Here is a 22,114-nt window from a genome sequence, read left to right on the forward strand (position 1 = left end):
GGAAGGGAGGGCCACGTGAGGGCCCAGTGCCCCTCTCACTCAGCCGCGACGCTGTTTTCGTTGCAATGCAACCGACCACCTCATGAATGCATGTTCAAAAAAACTATGACTGCCAGCAGAACAACGTTCCCCCTACACTAAGGAGAGGAAGGAGAAGGCAGCGTGGAGGAGGAGTTGGGAGGACCCCCGACTACACCCACGCTCAGCAGGTCCAAACAACAACTGTGCCCCTGACAGTACAAGGGATGCCTTGTTGGGGAGTGAGGGGAGTCAACCAACCCCCCAAGAAGTAGTGGACAGCCCTACACCAACTGTTGCTGGCCCTACCCAAACAACGAGGGTGCCAGGAGGAGAGGTAATACAAGAGCCTCTCACCCGCCCTCAATGCGTGAAGGAAGTAGCGGTGTCCATCGTGGAAATATGAGTGGGAGAGCGACAGCAAAGGGCGTTGGTAGACACTGGGGCAAGTGTGTCTTTGTTAGAACAACACCTTGTGAAAGGGTTGGTGCAGCCTATAAAAGGTTGCTTAGTTCTAAGCACTGCAGGTGGCCATCAGATGGTAACCCAGAGGACTGTGAAGCAGCAGACAACCATCGATGGGCGAGTAGTGACACATACCTTCTATGTAGTACCAGCATTACAAGTAGAAGGAACTGCAGTTATTTTAGGAGTTGATTTTGTGGCTAGGAACGACATAATAATAGCTGGCACAAAAGGGAAGGGGATCGAAGTATATTTAAAAGAACAACGAATCCCCAAAGAGGGGCAGAGACCTAGGTGTCTACGAGTCTCCCTAAGACCGAAAGGTGGTGGTGGGGAAGTACCCGCCGCCAAAGAGGAGGGAGATGTGGCACCACCCTGGACGCTTTCATCTCTCACCGTGACTCCCACACGAAACTTACCTGAAGGAACCTTGTTTCGATCAGACCCCATCAGAAATGGGAAGATTTTATCTTTCCGGGTCTGAACGAGGTAATACACAGTGAGGTTAACATGCCATTTATTAACGTTAGTGATCAGCGTATCGTATTAAGACAGTGGGTTGATATGCGACCTTGATCCTTGTGAAATAACAGATGCTTCTCACACACTCGCTTCAGGGTTACGGTGGAGAATGTCTGGATAAACTCCTGAGAACAGCTGATGGGTCTACCCCTGTTACTTATCAAAATATTGTCAAGGAAATTGTAGAAAGTTATCAAAATGTAATCGCCATTGGCGACGAAATCCAAGGCAGAATAAATAATTTTCCTTTTGTTATAGAGACCGGGGATCAACCACCCATAAGATCTAAGCCGTATAGAATTCCACTTTGTTATCAGAACAAAATCAATAAATTAAGGGAACAAGGGACAATTAGAGCAAGTGAACCTCCCTAGGCCTCGCCAATCGTGATGGTTAAAAAGAAGGATGGTTCTCTTAGGTTAGGCTATGTGTTGATTATAGAAAAGTTGAATAGTATCACGAAAGACAATGCATTTCCATTGCCCTCTATTGAAGAGCTGTTGATTAAGGTCAGATAGTAAATTTTTCACCACCTTGGATTTAAAGTCGGGTTACCATCTAATACCTATAGATGAGAGTAGCAAAGAAAAGACAGCCTTTACAGCTAATGATCAATTGTTTGAATATAATTACCTTCCTTTTGGACTAAAGAACGTTCCTGCCCATTTTTCACGTGTTACGATGTCCGTATTAGCTTCAATATTGGGACACAGCGTGTTTGTATACTTAGATGACATAATCATAATAAGGGCTACAGTAGAACATAAGAACAACATTATTGAAGTCTTGGAAGCTTTAAAGTGACAAGGTATGAAAATTAATCTAACCAAACGTAAATTCTTTCAGTAAGAAGCTGAATTTTTGTGACACAACGTAACATCTGAAGGCCTTAAGCCTTGTGCAGATAAAGTAACAGCAATTAAAGAATTTCCTTGCTGGAATGGAAAAGAAGAAGCCAGTTTCCGCGGAAACAACAGGCTACTATAAATAAGTTCATAGACGTTTTGGTAAAATAGCGAGACACTAGATTTATTGACGAAAGTCAGATTTTCATTGGGGACAGGAAGAAGAAATAGCTTTTCAAGAATTAAAGATTTCACTCAATAGTAATGAACTGTTAGCATATCCAAGGTTTGATCGACTATTTCTAGTAACCACTGACGTGAGCAGTATAGTTATTGGGGGAGTGATTTCTCAAGCCGACGATGCAGGAAATGAAAAACCGATTTGTTTTGCATCACAAGCATTAAAAGGGGCAGAGAAGAATTACAGTACCTTCGATAGAGAGGCATTGGCAATTCTATGGATGCTGGAGAGACATCGCTACTTTCTGCTGGGACATAGTCAAAATAAACACAGATCATCGCCCACTGAGAGATTTATTCAAGAAAGGGAATTTAACAACTCGCGGCCCGCTCGATCGAGCGGCTGTTAAGAGTTTGATATTGCAGGAATTGAACATATAGCAGTCAAAACAAATAAAGTAGCTGATGCTCTCTCCAGGAGTGCTTAATGGGAGTTACAACCCGAGCAGCAAAGAGAGAGGGACAACGATGGAAGAAACAGTTGCGTGCCTCAGAGGCACCCGATGTGGGCAATGGGAATAACTCGGTATCTCGAAAATTAAGAAGAGACAGAAGGGGTATGAATCAAAACAGCTGTGAGAACGAGAGAGCTGACCCTCCAGGGAGGTCAGGAAGCGGATGCCCTGGGAGTGAGAGTGAGTGTGTGATTGATTTGTGTGGTTGGAGTGTAGAAGAGGTGATGAGGGGTCAGAAGTCCGAACCCTAGGTTGAACAGGTTAGGACTTATGTAAGAGGTGCGTGCAACGAGTTTCCCGATTTCCTAACAGTGCCCAAAGATATGTTTTTCCTTGAAGGAGATATCTTATTTTGTAAATATGAGAAGAGACCAGGCGATATCCGATCTCGCGTTGTCCTTCCTCCCTCTTTGGTAGAGAAAGCCATCCACACGATACATGTGAGACCCTATGCAGGACATATAGGTATAGAAAGGTTCCTCAAGAGGGCATGAGAATCTTTTTTTTTGTGTAGGAATGAGAAAAGACATTGTAAAATTCATCTCCCAGTGCCACATCTGTAATACCATGAACAACAGACATACTATTCCGAAGGCTCGAATGTGGCCAGTGGAGCCAATCAAATTTGCCAGAGTACACATTGATGTTGTGGGACCCTTCCCCCCAGGGGACAGGCAATTCAGGTATGTGTGTGTGATGGTGGATGCGTTCAAGCGGTACTGTATACGCACACGTATGTGATGGTGGATAAATCTGCGATATCACTTGCCAAAGCCTAGTGTTCATTCATAATGAAGTTCGGTTGTCCCCATACGTTAATCAGTGACAATGGACGTGAATTTATTAATGAAGTAATAAAAGACCTAACAAAAATGTTAAATGTACAACATTTCACTATCGCATCTTCTGGCCTTCAGCCAATGGGTTAGTTGAATTCCATTAATAGAGAAGTAACAAATATTTTGAAATATTTATGGCAGACAGTCCAAATCAATGGTAGAGATGTTGCCAATGGCGAACTTGCACTTAATATGGCGTATAACGGCTCCATAAGAGATACCCCCTATTTTTTAGTGCATGGACAGGACCCTTCATTGCCATATACTGTGATCATGGACCCTAGAACTTTACCACTATATAGTGTCGAACAATATCGGGTGACGTTCTGTAACCTGACACGAAGAGTGTTTCAGACAACGCAGACGCTTCTGTTGAGGGCCAATGAAAAGTATCAGACGAAATATGATCAGCGATTCCGCACGCAACATCTAAGATACAAATAGGGGACAGAATCTATCGAAAAGGCTGCAACCGAGGAAACAAACTCGAGTCCGCCTACTTGGGACTGTATCGCATGAAAGAAATTAAAAACACAGCGGTGATCCATCATATTAAAACCGGTGTCCAAGGCGAGTACCACCTATCACACGTGCATCCTGTCAAAGAAGATGTCTTGATGTGGCACCTGAATAAGCCAATACCCCCTTTTCCCGGGAATGCCTGGCTATCTGGGAGAGGAGAGTGAAAATGACGTGCAAGCATGTCTGGGGATCATTAATAGTGCAACCAATGTGCATACAGACGAAGGTTACAAACACTGGTGTCATGTACTGTTGTGAAAAGAAAACATCATAAACATGTTTATGTACTTGCATTCCATGATCTTTTACTTCATTTTTTGTAGTTGATTTTATTCATGCCTACTGATATCATTTATTCTTTTTTTTTTATTTTTGTGATTTTTACAAAATTATTTTGTCTTAATGATTGACAGCAATCTTGTTTTTTTGCGTTGTTTTGATTATTTGAACTACAGGTTATTTCAATCTAAATTCTAAGAAAGTTGTGTGTGTTAATGTGTGTAGCTAAAAATTATTATTCCATTGATCCTATATGATTCTCTTTTTTATTATATTATAAAAAAAATAAATCAATCAATCAAATCATAGCAATGTGATGCGTGGAATTCATAACACTGTAAACTGCCAATTGTAACTGTGCAATTTGACCCTGGCTTGCTAAATTTTAGTTTTGTTTTTGCATGAATTATTGATAACATATGTCAGGAGGTAAGGTACTCAAATGGCATTGCAAAAATAGCAGAGAAACTAATAATAAAAAAAAAAAAAATTAGTGTTGAGTCCTGCGAGACGCAGAACTTTGAGGGGGGAGTGGTGAACTGATTATATAGAAATTCATGTGTGAGACATAACAGAAAATCTGCTGGGTGTTTGTAAGTCTTTGTGATCGGAGAGAAACGAACAGATAGATACCACTGAGTCGTTGACGCCATACGATTGTTGAGGTTTGGCATGGGTAATTCAAATGAGTGCCATACATCGAAGAGCCCTATTGGTTCCTTTCGATTATAAGAGACCAATCAGCTGAGGTCTATGACCTAAGCGAGTTCAGTTTGAAAAGTTAAACATCAGTAGGGGTGTAGCGGTCGACGGGCTAACAAGCGCGTCTGATAGACAGTGATGGCTCCATAGTAATCTTCACTTTCAACTCACAGATCCCAGCAAATGAATGCATACAGTTCAGCACAGTGTCTGACTTACCCCATATATATTACCACTGGTTGATAAATGGCATGACTGGTTGATGTTTGTCTTGACAATTTCCCGCAAGTGTTTTTGAAATAACTGCCATATGCTACTAATCACCGCATACTGTAGTACGATAACCGCTTGGATATCAAATAAAAGTTCCTGTTCCGGCTGGAACTAGCAGGAACCATGTTCCAGTACACCTCTAATATTTTCAGCCACTGAAGCTTAACCTACTTCTATACAGTATTATGTTATCTTTGCATTCACTGTGATTACTGATTTTACGCTTTCGTGGTCCCTTTTATTGAATGCCACATCTGCATGACAACAAAACTAATATAAACAACAAGTATGCCAAATTATACTATGCTCAGCAGGCATACATAGGGTAGCAGTTTAGGTAGCAGTACAGTACTTATTGTGTCAGGTAAGTGTCATGAAGGAAGGGAAGATTTGAGTTTTATTTGCTTTAGGTGAATATTCTTAATTTTTAGCAAATACCATAACGTCACTAAACATACTGTCGCAACTGACTGCATTAGTTGACAGTAATTTTCTTTTATGGTATTCAACCACCCATTATTTAATTTTATAAATTCAAAGTTTGCATATATAGCCTACGCTATATATATAATATATTGAGTTTCTGACATTTCACTATGCTGCCAAGTCCTATAGGCTAGCTTTGTCCTATTTATTCGCATTATCAACCTCCTCCTCCTTTGTACCTAGACTAGCCTATACCGTTGCTTGTCATCTCCCAAAAAATTACTAAAAATTTCTTTATTTAAGCTAGACCAGTATTAAGGGATTAGCAAGGTTAAGCCGGATTATATCAGATGGATTACATCATATACTTTTGGTCTTGGTGACTGGTTGATTCTATTAACAAGGAACAATGACTAGCAAAACAAGTGTCTTCAAAAGTGGTCTGCATGTTCCAACTGGTCAGCATTTATATCTACCCCCGGCTAAATTCCCAGAAAGGGAATGAGGACCTTGCCTAACCTATCTACTTTGTTGCTTAAGAAAACAACCTTAACCTATATAAGGTTCAAAAGGTTATAAGCACGTTTTGTTAATGGTCCATTTGGTGGTCTAAACTACTTTCATCACAGGAACTGCGCATCCTTAAACTTGCATACTAACCTACAGGACCAGCTGGAATAGATAATAAATCATGCTACCCAAATGGATCACTTCCAAAATCGACCATTTCCCGTGAGAGTAAAACGAGTGCGGTAGCCGCAGGCTTTTCATTTACATATGGAGTGGTGTGGTGGCAGCGGAACACAAAAGCAACTCGTTCCCGTTATATGACAAAGATCTACACTGATGCATTTGGCAGACAGTGCTCAGATATTTGTGTGCAAGAGACACGCTTGACTCCAGACTACATAAGAAAAGTGGAAATCAGAGATCGCTGGCGTGGCAATACAAAAATAAACAATTCAGAGGTCCCATTTGCCATACAGATTTCGAAGAGCTTTGTTTCTGTTTACACTATTCATGCTGCAAATGCACAAGGATTGAAAGATTCTCATTACCTTTCCAGAGGCCGTGCCTCCCGCCACACCTATCAAGAATGGTGTCTTGGGGCCAAACCCATTCGTAACGCCATTGTGAAGTCTGTTCAGGTCTTCGGTCTTGTGCGTGGACATAATCCGGATGCGGTTGAGGCCTCGGTTGCAATGTAACTGAGAAACAGTCGCCGCCGAGAACGAGATGCGACGGCTGTCCCTACATCTTTTGCCATACAAATTTGTACTTGCTTCTTTTCCAAAGATCCCACTGTTCAGATAAGGAAATAACGACGAATAATATTGTCTGTTTGTAGATAATGTCACAATACTGTAAAATCTACGAGAAAATCGGTGGGAAATCATGATAAAACCAACCCACGTGCTCTACTGCCAGCAATAATTCACTTACGAAAAGTGTTCTACCCATCTCGATCGATATGCATGTACCTCTTTTAAGATGTCTTCAACTCCCTTCATTACCATTGAACAAGCGTAAGATTTTTTATTTCAGAAATGAAAGAAAAATGTTATATGGAACCACAAAGCAGTTCCGTTTGTACATTCTCGCGTAAAAATATTGCCAAGCGATTCATGTTAGCCGGGTTGTTTTGAGTCAACATGCTTATCTGTCAAACAGACATCCGTGGCTATCTCTAGTGTTATTTCCGAACAACACAGTAAGCAATTGTAATATATTCTCTTTTTCTTAATATAAAAAAAATGTATTTTGTGCTTCGCATCAATTTGTAAACGCATTACTGCATAACGCCAAACTGACTCTAAAATCGCAGAAAGCTGTTTTAACTTTACGTCAGACGTGGATGCACCATTATCTAGGATTCTGGAAGGCAGATAATTTCGCTGGTAAATTCGTTTATCTTCTTCAAAGACATCAAGAACTAGTCAAGGATAGACAGTTTTAAATTCTGACTGACTTCACGCAGAGGACACAGACTTTTTAAATCTGACCTTTAAGCAGTTTCAATGTAGACCATAAGGTTCATACAGTCTGTTCTCGATAAACAGGAAGCAGCTCCTGAAGTTATTAGGGGGCCGTTGCAAAGCCAAAGGCTCACCTCAACCTGACTGTAGCCAAATTTTCGGTAAAACAATAAACTTAATCATTAAAACTCCCAATTTTCCCAAAATATTATGACAGGAATTGCAAACACGAGTGAAAAATAATGGTTATCTTTTTTATGCTCAAGAAGTCACGCAAGCATCTGAGTAATGTACTGCAATGTGACTCATCATTACTTGTTTGGTTATTTCTAGTTTTTCTGGAATATAACTGTCTTAGTGCATGAGTTATGCTTGGTCTATTAGCAGAGAATTCACTGAACGGACAATGATGATAATGGCGATGTGAAAGTAATTATGATATTTATGATAACAATGATAACAGATTGCTTGTCGCGTCTGCAATGGTCACTTTTGGCGGAAAAATGTCCTTTTCTGTCAACATTTTGAACTAGAATGAAGGAAGTCCTGATCAGAAATGTGCCAGCTTGACTCTTTTTGGAAGCTCCATAAATGTCATAACCACCAATTCAACGAGCATGATGGCCCTGGTTCGAATCATGGGAAAGGACGGACAGATTAAATTAGCAACACGCCACTGTTGACCCAAGCACTGAATTATGTACCTGAAGGTAGTACATTGTGATGGGCTGCAATCTCATCAAATATTTTTGTTAGGAATCAGAAATGTTACACTTTCTGGACGCCATCCTCGCTAGAGGAAAAAGAATTTAGTTGAAGAAATATATATATATATATATATATATATATATATATATATATATATATATATATATATATATACTGCTTCAAGTGGGGTATGTAATAGGACACAAGAGACAACATTATTTTCACGGAAAAATTGGAAAATTTTTAGTGTTTATCTTTATTTTTATTCAGTATCTATGGATTTTTATGCTGTGATATGTCAACCTAAAAAAAAAAGAACCCAAAACCCTTTAAGGATGCATTTAGATCCGGATGTGCATCGAACTCTTATCCGGATCTATACCAAATCTAATAAACTGTGTCCTCATTCTCCATAGAAATTCCACGAAAACCAACTGTCATTTTTGGAGATACCTTGTGGAGAGACAGACAAACTTACTGAGGTGTATGTAGAACCCTAGCCAGCGTAACGTCATCAAACTTTCCAAGGAGGTAGTGCAACCAATTCTTTCTCGAGTGCTGGCGGAATAAACCAGCCCAGTTGCCAGGCTGCTTAACTTGGGATGGATTTTGCTCTCACAGAAAATCAAAACGAGGCAGAAGAGAACCGTCTTATCTTTTAGTTCTCTTAAGCACAGTGGTAAATTCTCAATCTTATTCAGACATATATTCGAGTTTCGTGCAAGAAGTATAAGAAACCTATCTATGAGACGAAGCAGTTTGATAAAACTGACTGCTGCTATAATTTCAGTGTCGATAGAATAGGCATGGCATCAAGCATGTGGTCCTTAGGATACTTGCTCAGGTCCTTGATAAGGAAACATCACTCTTCATGATTGTACAACCCTTCTCCGGGTTCCAAACATAGAAACATCATTTCTCTTGATTCTGAGACCCTGGCGCAGCTCTCCACAGTAGAAAAACACCACTTCTCAATCGTAAGATTTTGTAATATAACAAAGAAAGAGAGGCAGCGCTCTTCCTGATTTTAAGATTCTTGGACTCAGGTCTTTGGGCTGAAAGGACCTTCTTGTTAACCGAAGAGTTCAGCGCCCTCACTCCAAAAGGCTCAAGTCCACTTGAGACAGATTAAAATAAACTTTACTTTGTAAAGTGTTGCATTCGTGTTCAGTTGCCTCAGTTGGTCCACCTCTTTACACGAGATTAGTGAGAACGAGACTCCTCGTCAGTCCATGTTCAGTTTGTTTCTTTGTGTAGTTATCGTTCGTTGATTTTGACTTAATTTCTAATTATTCCACGCTGTCTCATCATTCATTGCTTACTGCATTAAATGTTGCGATTGTGTAATATTTTTTCCTTCCGTGTGCTTTTATATTTTTATATCCTATTCCTTATTTGTTAGGTTTATTTTTCACCGAAGATGGAAAAGTACAGAAACATTGGATGCTATTATATATATATATATATATATATATATATATATATATATATATATATATATATATATATATATATATCAAGTTTACTGTGGAGATAGTAGGATATTATGTAACTGCCAACTGATCACACCATTTCCGCTTATCTCAAGTATTAACGTCTTGTCATCTCGCGGTAACTTGAAGTTATCTCTCTCTCTCTCTCTCTCTCTCTCTCTCTCTCTCCTCTCTCTCTCTCTCTCTCTCTCCTACGCGAAAGGGGTTTAAAATCAAACACCCCGTGCACAAAAAGAATGTTTCATCGTTGACTCTAGACTGTGCCTCCTGACATCATGGCTTCCAACACGCAATGTTCGAAAGCAGCTCATTTATCGCCAATGAAAACTGACCCCCAGGATCTATGAGTTTCTTTTGTGTGCTGGCGAGTGAGCTTTAACTGCGCCTGAATAGATCTAATGCCTCCCACAGAAGGTTTGCTTGGAGATAAGAAAGAGCCTTTCATTTGCTCCTCAGGGGATGCTTTCGCTCGTTTCATTTCTACTCTTGCATGTTTCGATCTGGTTTGTATTTGGTTTAGCCGAGTTTGACAGACATGTCTATTGTCATTTAACACTTGTGTCCTCGCGCCCAGAATTGCTCCTTAGATTTTTACTGTAGCTTTCGTTGAAAGAAAACTATTGTGCCGGCTTTGTCTGTCCGTCCGCACCTTTTCTGTCCGCACTTTTGGTCCGCCCTCAGATCTTAAAAACTACTGAGGCTAGAGGGCTGCAAATTGTTATGTTGATCATCCACCCTCCAATCATCAAACATACCAAATTGCAGCCCTCTAGACTCAGTAGTTTTGATTCTATTTAAGGTTAAAGTTAACCATATATAATCGTGCGTCTGGCAACGATATAGGACCGGCTCATGGGCCGCGGCTCATACGACATTATACCTAGACCACCGAAAGATAAATCTATTTTCGGTGACCTTGATTATACGCTGTACAGGAAATTCGATTGCGCCGAAGAAAATTCAGCGCATTTTATATCTGTTATTATTAAAACCGTACAGCAACATTTCCCATTTTTGTCTGGGCAATTTAAAACAATCTCTCGGTTTACTTTATTATTCTTCTTCTTCAACTATTTTTTAACGAAGTTCCGGGCATTCTCGCCTCGTTCCCGAGGCCGACGTTAGGAATTTCAAGTCAGATGGGAAACCCGGGAACGGCCTTCGGACAGCCTGGTAAGGTTGACTGACATGCATTTAATTGGCAGTTTCCAGTTAATGCTACTTGTGATGAAGATGCAGCATGGAGACTTTTCAAAAGTGAAAAGACTACACAGAGAGGGAAAGACAAAATAAGGGTTACTATGTCACAAAAAGAACCTATAGCCCTAACAAACAAACAAAATTCTAACATTTCGGGAACGCAGCTCTCATAAGAAAGGAAAGAAGATGAAGGGATATCGATATATCAGAAGGGACACAAAGGTATAAAAAAAAGAAGAAGAATGACTACGTGACAAACATCTCATCAATATAAACACGTCGAAGATGAGCCCTTACGTCAGTATATTCGTCACTCAGCCACACCCTGAAGTCATTACGGCGCTTTAAACCAGCCCCTTCCCAACTCAAGACCCTGGACCGGGTATCCTACGTCCATCCTCCGTCAGAGCGCCCCCCTAATCCATGCGCCCGGTCCTAACCAGTTTGGCTTCTATGACAGCCAACGAAGAAGGGAAAAGGCTTAGGAATATTTTCCTTGGAACATTTATTCAGTTGTAAAACCCTACAAAAAAAAAAGAACATGACATTAGTTTAGAGACCCTGGAATCCCCTAACAAAACGGGCAATATACTCGTATATGACTAGGCCTGAAAATTAATGTAAAGGTAAAGAAGTTTAAAGTTGTAAGAAACAAGGGAATTCAGTAAAAAAAATGTAATAAACAGTATGAAAGAGAAAAGGTATAAAGTAAAGCTGTATCAAGTTAAAAAAAAAAAAGGGGGGGGGGAACTCTGCACCTCACGCGAATAATGTAGTGTGCCAGCAACTGCGTGTGTGGCGTGAGCGCTTAGGAACCAGGAACGAGGAACTTTTCCTTACAAAGTTCTGACGTTGGAGCGACAATGAACTTTATTTAGGATAATATACATATTAACTGCAAAGGAGTTCCTGTTCCTGTGAAGTGGCCAAAGGTCATAAACTTCATGGCAAGCTTCTGAGAGCAAAATGCAAGTGTTTAAATTGGCAAGGAACAAGTAACACTCATATTCTGTAATACACACACACACACACACACACACATATATATATATATATATATATATATATATATATATATATATATATATGTGTGTTATGTGTGTGTGTGTAATATGTGTGTCAATGTGTGTGTATCTTTACTTCTTACTGTTGAGACACACGTGGCATCTACGATTCGAAAACAACGCTTCTATAGTTTTCCAGATCTCTTCTTATCTTCAAGGCTAAAAGTCTGAAGGAAACGATAAAAATCTTTGATTTATCTCATTCTCTTCTGCTAACAGCTGTTTACGACTTCAGCTCATGGCTGTCATTTCTGTGTTATCGTTGACGATTAGACAAGAAATTGGATATGAGGGAAGTGTTTTTCGATATGGCAAACGACGCATGCGCATCGCCGAAATCAAAAGGGAGGTCAACCCACGGGAGGCACAAAGTTTGTCGCTACCTGCGCATTCCGGATTATGACGTCAGAATAGACCTCCCGACCTTGCTTATCCCATGTCAGGCTACTGACTTCTCATTCGTGATTGGTGATTGGCAGGAAAACATTTGTACTTCCGTATTATTATTATTATTATTATTATGTTATTATTATTATTATTATTATTATTATTATTATTATTATTCAACAATATGCCAAAAATACTGTGCTGTGAACGGTTGTTCATCGAATTTGAAAAAAACGAGGTCATATTGTTGTTTTTCACTGTTTCCCTGAGAATGAGGAATTATAACATTTTTCCTGCTATCTACCGTATTTGACCTTGAGAGTTTTATTAAGAATTTCTTCCTGCTATCTACCGCATTTGCCTTATGAGTTTTATTTAACTTTCTTCATGTACTCTACCGTACTTGACCTGAGTTTTGTACCAGGATATCGTTTTATTATTAGTTGCAGCAATGTGAAAACGATCTTGTTCAAAATTCAACATGAAAGCAAGAATTTCACTACGATAGAACAACACACACACACACACACACACACACACACACACAACAACCATAACACGCTTTATAATATTTACAGAAATCCTACAGAGGAAAAAAAATGTTTTAGACACGGACGCTGCCCCTTGTTTTAAAACAACACCAAACGACCCCATTAACAACGATGATGACTTAAGCGGAGCCCCTTCCACACAAGGGGCAAATGCACGCCGGGCAGACACTGTTACCAACCTTTTGTGTGGATGGCGATCACGAGCGTAGATGACGTCATAGACGAGAAAACCAGTGCAAACCATCGAAGTGACCGTGCCCGTTGTTGAGGCACTGGATGGGCGCCTGACTAGGGACCACGTTGCCAGACACAGCTCTGATTGCACTCTGCCCTCTACCCGGCGTGTGGTCCAAGTCATAGATTAGCCTGCCGGTGCCTACGGCCGGCCCTGGACTGTTTGATCTGGTAACACTGTTTAAAAGCCAGAGAATTACGGGGAAATCCGAGTGCCGTCGTGTCTTTGCCCCTCGTGTGAAAGGGGCATTAGAAGCGTATCGACTGCCAAACCACTGGAGTATTTTGGGAACAAGGGTTTATTCTAGGAGATACACTGGAAAGCTACAAGTAATTTCATATCCCTAACTGATTCCTGGTTTGACTTATTTAATTCTCGAGTCCCTCGCTATGAGAAACCGACAACAAATGTATATGGATTGGATTTGCAAACACGAAAAGTATTGGATAGCATGACTGATGCTGTATCATCCATAAGGTTCTGTGGAAAAAAAGGGGGGGATTTTACCGATTTTCCTAAAGGCTTGGTCATCTCTTCCTAGTCTTTGCCTAAATTGCTTGATGTGGTAAAGGCAAAATTTAATATTTCATATATTAACTTACGGGCTAAATCGGGACGGTCTAGAACATTTCTTTATTTGTCTGTCTGGTTAAACTAAGGTATACTTAACTTCGTGATAAATGGGAGCATGTTATCAGAACCCATCTGAGGTGTCAGTTAAGCATCTGGTTGGATCACATCTTCTAGGGAAAAAATAGCTCGCCCATGGGGTCAAATCACAATGCTGATGGCAGTTATGAAGGCAATCATGTATCGTCTGCTTGTTTTTCTTATTTCCTTGTTGATGATAATGAATCCCTTCAACAGAAATCAAGCCTATCAGCAATGTTATTTTGCTTACCAAATAACTGGGATATTGTTGGGGAAGAAAATGACAGCACATCCACCACAGACCTAAGGTCCAGTGATTTGGAACCGCTATAAAAGGCAGATGGAATACACAATTTAGGCCAAAGGCCAAGCATTGGGACTTATGAGGTCATTCAGCGCTGAAACGAAAAATGACAGTAAAAAGGACTGAAAAGCTTAACAGGAGGAGAACCTCGTAGTTGCACTTTGAATCAATCGTTAGGAGAGGGAGGGAAAAGTAAGCTGGAAGAAAGAGAATACGAACGGAGGTACAGTAAAAAAGAATGAAAGGGGTCGCAGTTTGGGGCCGAAGGGACGCTGCAAAGAACCCTAAGTAATGCCTACAGTGAACAGCGTGAGGTGCACTGACGGCACTACCTCACTACGGGAAAGAAGAAGAAGAAGAATGTCTAGAATACTTTGGAGGCTTCATTGTTCATAACTTCCTGAATATGGGTTCCTTGGCACGTATTCGGCAATAAGCAGGAAAGAAGGGAATAAAAACACTATCAAAGACATTTTCGGAACAATTAAAAGCCATGGAAAATATGTTCAAATGTTATCAAAACGAAAAAGCACTAAAACCTAATAGCGATGCTATCAAAAAGCTCTCTACTTATATTGGGCACTGTATGTATCCCTCTACGGAGTGATGTAATAGATTATTTTGTTCCCTACCCTACGTTTTTCAGGCTACGCATTTTGAACAGAGAAATTACCTCAAGGAAACTGGCAGATAAGGTGCAAAAACTGTGAATTTAAATGTAAATGTAAAGCATGTGGGAATGAAAAAAATGTAAATATAGTTATTAAGTATGCACGTGTCTCGTAGTTAAAAATATTTTGTGTAGTTATGAAAAAATCTTTAGCTTATACATTTGCATATATATAAACATATATATATATATATATATATATATATATATATATATATATATATATATATATATATACATATGAATACAGGAGCATGCATACTTATTACGTTCGTGATTCACTTGTACATGGTTTTGTATATACAGTATATGGATGTGAATTTTAATCTGCCTCATTTGGGTATTTGTATATAACAAATAATATATTTCTATAGCATCTCGTATAAATGGAAAAATAAATACTTTTCATCATATTGTATGATAGGTTTGCTGAAAGCAAATGGGTGTTACAGACTAATACACACACAAACAAAGCCACTCCAACACCTTCTAAAAACATAACAGACGCCTTACACGTCTCGAACTGTCGGCCTAAACCGCTCACGTCTCTTTCGCTGCTGGGAGAAAGGGAGCTGGGGATTTGGCACAATACATACACATGTGCTACCGGGGTCTAAGCGATGTCAGGCAGGGCAGCCGATCGAGGCTACGGCCTACCCCACCGCCAAATCAAAGTCCTTCAAAAAGAAGGCATCGTGCTTACCCCATATGAAAAATGGGATAAAAGCACGTTAAACGAAGACAAAAAAAGTACGACTGTTTCTTATGCCTTTTCCTTGCCACTTTCCTTATAACCCAAATTAAATTTCACAGATAGTTTTATTCTCTCAATGATGAAACTCACTAACAGCCATGGCAGCACTATTTATGTATATACTTCCCAATTGCGTTTGCATTTTAGTCCGAAAAAAAAATTTGTCTCAGCATAGGCTACCGCTGACCCACCGTTCTTTTCTGACGTCACAAATTATCCCTCAGCTTGGCTCACCCCGCGTTCACCTGCGCGTGGGTTGGGGTCTTGAGAGAGCTGCTTCCAGATAGAAATCTCGTCGTGTAGACCTTCGAGAACACGGAATTATAGGAACTACAAGATAGCAGGGATTAATATGATTAAAACGGAAAAGGAAGACTTCCGCAGTTACTATGATAGAAGAAAAGAAAACCGGTATAACTTGTCATCAGCATCACAGAAAGGTGAAAGGTATCGTTATGATCGAGACAATAGGCAAGAATAATGTTATATCATGATTAAGGTAACAAAAGCCACATTTATTCTTTTCATCTCAGTTCAGATTGCTTATCACGGAGATGGATTCAGATCCCAGTGAAACTTCTCACGAGAACATTAACAATCCTAAAAGAGCTGTTGAATAGGCAATATAGCTATAGCATCTTACGTCATTCTCCAGCCAAACTTGGCAGTAAAAGTGCCCAATACTGGTGGGTCAAGTGAAGACGCGCAAGTCGGCTACTTGCCCATTGGACACCGCCATAACGCGGGAAAAATATTGGCTATTTGGCACAAAATTTGGCGGTAAGATGCCAAGAATTTCCAGGAAATGCGCTCGTCTCGATCCTGAGAGACCAAGGTCTTTAGACAGACCTTGCTCTGGACGAATCCTGTCACCCTGGCGCAAGTGAGACGCCACCAAAAGTTATCGAACTAGCAAGTTGCGTTTTATTGAAGAGGGTTCGAAGGATCCTTGTAAAATCTTCGGTGAAAGTCTGCACTCTACAGAGTGATTCTGTTTGAAAAGGTCGTGCTGTGATACTAGTTTAAAGCAACATGCACCATTCCTGTAGTTTACCTTACTTAGATTACTGTTTGTTTCTGTACAATGAATAGATTTAAATAGGTTATTTATTTTCATCTGACGTTTATTTATTCTCTTTCATCTCCCTACCACCCACTTTTTTTTGTTTTTTTACATATGGGGAGATGACTGTTTTTCTATGTTAATGACCTTTCAGGCTTCACCGAAACGAATGTTTGAACTTTTGGTTCTTCGGCCGGGATATGAGAGTAAATGAAGGTTTTCTTCCTAGGGCCAACTGGAAACCTGTTTGCAGAGGTTATGAACTCGCGATATTAGTAAGATAGCTACGAAAAAAATTCTGGTTTCTTATTGTTCGTGTACAGGCACGAATAATTGCACTGACTTCTGCTTCTTCTTCGTTCATAATACGTCAATTTTACGGATTATTAAGCCACTTCCGCTTCTGATTTCTTTGTCCATCTTCACAGCTATAACTACTGCATTTCCTTTTTTTTATACTCGTATATATATAATATTTTATTTTTACGGAACATAACTTTTTCCCCCCATCAACTTCAGCTGCTTCTCTCCGCAGTTCTCGTGTACCGGTTGAACTGAATTCCATGACGTCTTACGTTCCCTTTTCTTTCACAGAGCGTCTCTTCTTTTAGTTCACTTCAGTAGAGACTGAATCAGCCTTTACTTATGAGCACACGAAGAACTGATTCTCACAATCATCACTTTCAACTTGCACCTCTTGACTGGCTGTGTCCTATTAACGCCAAAGAGGACTTTCAAATCCTTGAGATACTCAGACTCGCATAAATGAAAATAACATAAAATAATCATTGCATTCCTTAAAATAGTTATCTGTATGGGAAATCTTGTCATTACTTACGAGCTATTTTCATCTGGTGTTAGTAAAATGAAAGAATAAAGGTAGGGAGATACTAAGATTAAAACTTAGGACACACGAGCGATAAAAAATGATAACTGATGCGCAGTTTGTTCAGCACGCAAGGGAAACCGCTCTTAACTACAGAGATGACAATGATCGATGTAAATCGTAGTCCAGTGGTCGCTAACTGGCGTAAAATAACCTAAAATAGCCAAGATATCATAATTATATAGGTATTACATAGAAAGTCCATTTAATGGAAGGGATATTTTAGTCACCCGGGCTCCACCACCCGAAATTTTCGTTTTATCGGGGAATTCCGCGATAGAACCCAAAGGAAATAAGCATTCAATTCAGGCTGCGGTATTTATAACCAGGATATCCCCTCGATCATAACTGCTTTGATAAGAACAGCAAAGATTTGTTGTGAAAACACTTGCTTAGCAATGATTAGATAAAGAAACTGAATATTTGCCTAGTTTTTAATTTATTTTTATATGCATTAAGTAAACACTGCAATACAAGAATAAATTCAGAAACTGGATATTTACCCAGTTCTAGATTTATTCATATATCAAATAAATCATAAACTACATGAAGAAATCTAGACATTGGATATTTACCTAGTTTATAGATTTATTCATTCATATATGACGTAAGCCATAAAATGCATGAATAAATCTAGAACCTGGATATCTACTTTCATGTATCAAGTTAACCACGAGAATAAATTCAGAAACTGGATATTTATTGAATGCGCGGATAAGAGTTTGAACTTCAAGAATGTCTACTCCACTTACAGAAGAATAAAAATGAAATCAGATAATATTGCAAAAACCTTATGGGTATGACGAATTTTAAAAACGTTTCAGTAGTCCATTTATAAAAATTTATTATTATTATTATTATTATTATTATTATTATTATTATTATTATTATTATTATTATTATTATTATTATTATTATTCAGAAGATGAACCCTATTCCTATAAACAAGCCCACCAAAGGGGCCATTGGCTTGAAATTCCAGCTTCCAAAGAATAAGGTGTTCATTAGGAAGAAGTAAGAGGAGGTAAATTAATAAATAGATAAAAATCTATTAACATGCAAGGTGAATAAAATATTACAAAACATCATAAAATATTATTAATGTTGAATAGAAACCAATAACTTGATCTAAAATTTCAGGAATTCTAAAGATTACTGCCATGAAGATGACTGAAAATAAGAGAGGGTCGAGACAGAAAGTCCCGACCATAGGGACGTGACGTACTGTTCCGAAGCAACGACCGAGGTGCCCTCCTTCTCAATACCAATAGAAAGAGTCAGAGGTCGGATAGGATGGCCCCGAGCTGGACGACGTCAATTCTAAACGTGGCGTTCAATACCTGTAGACTATTATCGTCATAGCATATATATATATATATATATATATATATATATATATATATATATATATATATATATATATATATATATATATTACTAACAATGGTCTGTTTAGTGCTTGGATGGGTTACCACCGATGAATATTAGACCCAGCAAGCGTCTAAGACAATTTAGGTCAAAGGGATATCAGATACAAGACAGACATTATATAAGATGTGAACAGACATATATGCGCACGTATACACATACTCGCGCGCAAGCGTGCACACACACACAAATACTTTGGTCAGAAATTTTAGGCCACTTCTTTCTTACCTCGTTCCTTCAGGCAGCGCTCAGTATCGATTGACCGACTTATAGCTCCCGGTCAGGGGAATTATTTTAAGTCTGTGATCTTTCGGTAAACTATCACGCATTTTCTTTCTTTTTTGTGGTTTTATTTTTTATTTGAAATAGATTCATTATTTTCATGGGACCTGCATTTAGTTATTGTTATTCTGTTCAGAAATCAGACGGAAATAAAAATGAATAAATTTATTTACTGTGATATTACTTCAGAAATTCAAGCGAAGACGCAATGCATTACTACCCTAATATTATTCTCGTATTTTAATAATTTATTTACCTTTTTTCTATTTATTTATTAATTTAATTTATTTCTTTTAATAAGATCTCTTCTTTCTGTATTTCCCATTACCTTCTGTTACTCCTTTCTAAGGATCACCATATTCTTTAGAAGCCTGAATTTCAAGTCAATGGCCCCTGTGAGCTTGTTCCATATGAATGGGGTTCATCTGGATGAATAAAACGAAAAAAAAAGCAAGGTAAACGCTCTTTCTTCTTATTTTCTTCCTTTCTTGTGAAGCCTACGGAAATGGTAATCTGCTATACAGTAAGAGGCGAGATAAAAGAGCGGGGTCTTTTCTTTACACATCAATACGTGGAACATATCTTTTTAGTTTTCTGTAAAAGAAAACTATTGAGATGGCTATTTGTCTGTCCGCCCACACTTTTTCTGTCCGTTCTCAGATCTTAAAAACTACCGAGGCTAGAGGGCTGCTAATTGGTATGGTGATCATCCACCCTCCAATCATCAAACACATCAAATTGCAGCTCTCTAGCCTCAGTAGTTTTTATTTTATTTAGGGTTAAAGTTAGCCATAATCATACTTTTGGCACCGCTATAGGTACCAACAACACAGGCACCACCGGACCGTGGCTGAGTTTCGTGGGCCTCGGCCAAGAGTTTCATGGGCCGTGGCTGAGGCCACCGCCGGACCGTGGCTGAGTTTCATGGGCCGTGGCTGAAGGTTCTATGGGCTACAGCATTATACACTGCACAGAAAACTCGATTGCGCCGAAGAAACTTCTGCGCATTTTTTACTTGTTTAAAGGCGTTCTGACGTCACTGTCTCACTGACTGCACCGGTTGCGTTCAGCGGCATGCAACGCGGGCTCTTTTCCGTCCAGGCTTTTGTGTTTCTGAGACTTTTTTTCTGCTCTTCTTTGTAAGAGCCTGTTCTTTTTTTTTCTTTTCTTTTTTCCATTTTAAGGTGCCCTTCAGTGTTCACATTTCACATAACGGTGAGTACTTTTTTGACTAAGGATTTTCTTTTTTCTTTAAGAGTGGTTTTCCCTACACCCAAGAATGTGTGCTTTTGTCGTAAGAGGTATTCTTGGTTTAAATATTTTTCTTTTGTAAACATGACACGGTTGTTTTCGTATCCAAAAAGAATTTCTTTTCACTACAAGACTTTGTTTATACCTAAGAATAATTTTTTATGCGAAAGGATGTTTATTTTTACTACAAATGTTTTCTGTATTACCAAGAACGGTTTTTTTTTTTGTATTCTAATAGATCTTTATGCGAAATGTTTAGGTTTACTAAACATTACACATGAGTGTTTTTTTTTTCTTAAGGATGTCTGGTTTTCCTAAAAGGGTTTTATTTTGAATCCTTAGGGCCATTTTCCTAGTCGAATCCTGCTTTTTCCTTGAAGAGTCCTTTGGTATTCTTTGACGGACATCAGGGAGGAAATTTTGCCATTTTAGGGGGTTTCCGGTTATGTCTCATCACTCACTTTACAAAACTCGTGTATTCTTTTGTTGAAGTCGGTGAACTCAGTTTCATTCTGTCACTTATATTTCAAGATCAATGTGACAGTTCTTTTTCATTAATGATTAAACCTCCAAATCCTCAGTTAGTGTCCTGGAACGTGTTTGATGTTTCAGAAGCAAGGGGCGGTTTTCCAGGTAGGTTTTATCTCGGTTTACTTCACTCAGCTTTAGTTTTCTGAAAAGAACACTATTGTGTCGGCTTTGTCCGTCCGTCCGCACTTTTTTCTGTCCGCACTTTTTCTGTCCGCACTTTTTTCTGTCCGCACTTTTTTCTGTCCGCACTTTTTTCTGTCCGCACTTTTTTCTGTCCGCACTTTTTTCTGTCAGCACTTTTTCTGTCCGCCCTCAGATCTTCAAAACTACTGACGCTAGAGGTCTGCAATTGGTATGTTGAATATCCACCCTCCAATCATCAACATATCAAATTGCAGCCCCCCTGGCCTCAGTAGTTTTTATTTGATTTAAGGTTAAAGGTAGCCATAATCGTGCTTCCGGCAATGATATAGGATAGGCCACCACCGGGCCGTGGTTCAAGTTTCATGGGCTGCGGCTCATACAGCATTATATCGAGACCACCTAAAGATAGATCTATTTTCGGTGGCCTCGGTTATACGCCGTAGCGGCTGTACAGAAAACTCAATTGCGCCGAAGAAACTTCGGCGCATTTTTAACTTTTTTTTTTTTTTATTACTATCCTCTTCTACTTGCCAAATCAACCACCAATCGCTATTCGAGCCATCTGCCTCTACCATTCATCTTTTAATTTTTATCGTTTCCACTGTTGCTTCTCTTTCTGGAGACATTTTTGTTTTATACAAAGCCACCCAAATTTGTGTTTTTTTTTTTTTTTTTTTCCAACAATGGTGACTCTAATCAAGAGTATCATCCGAAGGTAAATTGCTTGATTAACCTTCTCTTACTTCCTTGTGAGCACCATATTCTTTGGAAGCTTGAATTTCAAGTCAATAACACCTGTGGACTTGTTCATATGAAGAGGGTTCATCTTCTGAATAATAATATAATAATAATAATTAACCACCTTTCAAAGGCTTTCTTTTAATGATGAAATTCCTGTGTCACTTGAAATGCCCATGTCTCTGTTCGTTGCATGTGCCACTCGTTCCGCA

The 22,114-nt window shown here is 39.2% G+C and overlaps 1 protein-coding gene across 4 annotated transcripts in view; it reads right to left on the reverse strand.

Moving 5' to 3' along the window:
* Uck (Uridine-cytidine kinase) overlaps window positions 1-22,114 on the reverse strand; it is a 202,979-nt gene that overhangs the window by 55,413 nt on the left and 125,452 nt on the right. The window contains exon 1 of one of the 4 annotated variants that reach the window (XM_067108508.1): window positions 6,645-6,979. The exons of 2 other annotated variants lie outside the window; for them this stretch is intronic. In XM_067108508.1, the coding sequence (XP_066964609.1) occupies window positions 6,645-6,758 (114 nt within the window). In that variant the 5' untranslated portion in view covers window positions 6,759-6,979. Of the gene's footprint in view, window positions 1-6,644; window positions 7,046-22,114 lie in introns of those variants that run through there. One more of the 4 variants, XM_067108509.1, reaches the window with a different exon arrangement.

Source organism: Macrobrachium rosenbergii, chromosome 9 (assembly GCF_040412425.1).
Source record: "Macrobrachium rosenbergii isolate ZJJX-2024 chromosome 9, ASM4041242v1, whole genome shotgun sequence".
NCBI classification, from domain to species: domain Eukaryota; kingdom Metazoa; phylum Arthropoda; class Malacostraca; order Decapoda; family Palaemonidae; genus Macrobrachium; species Macrobrachium rosenbergii.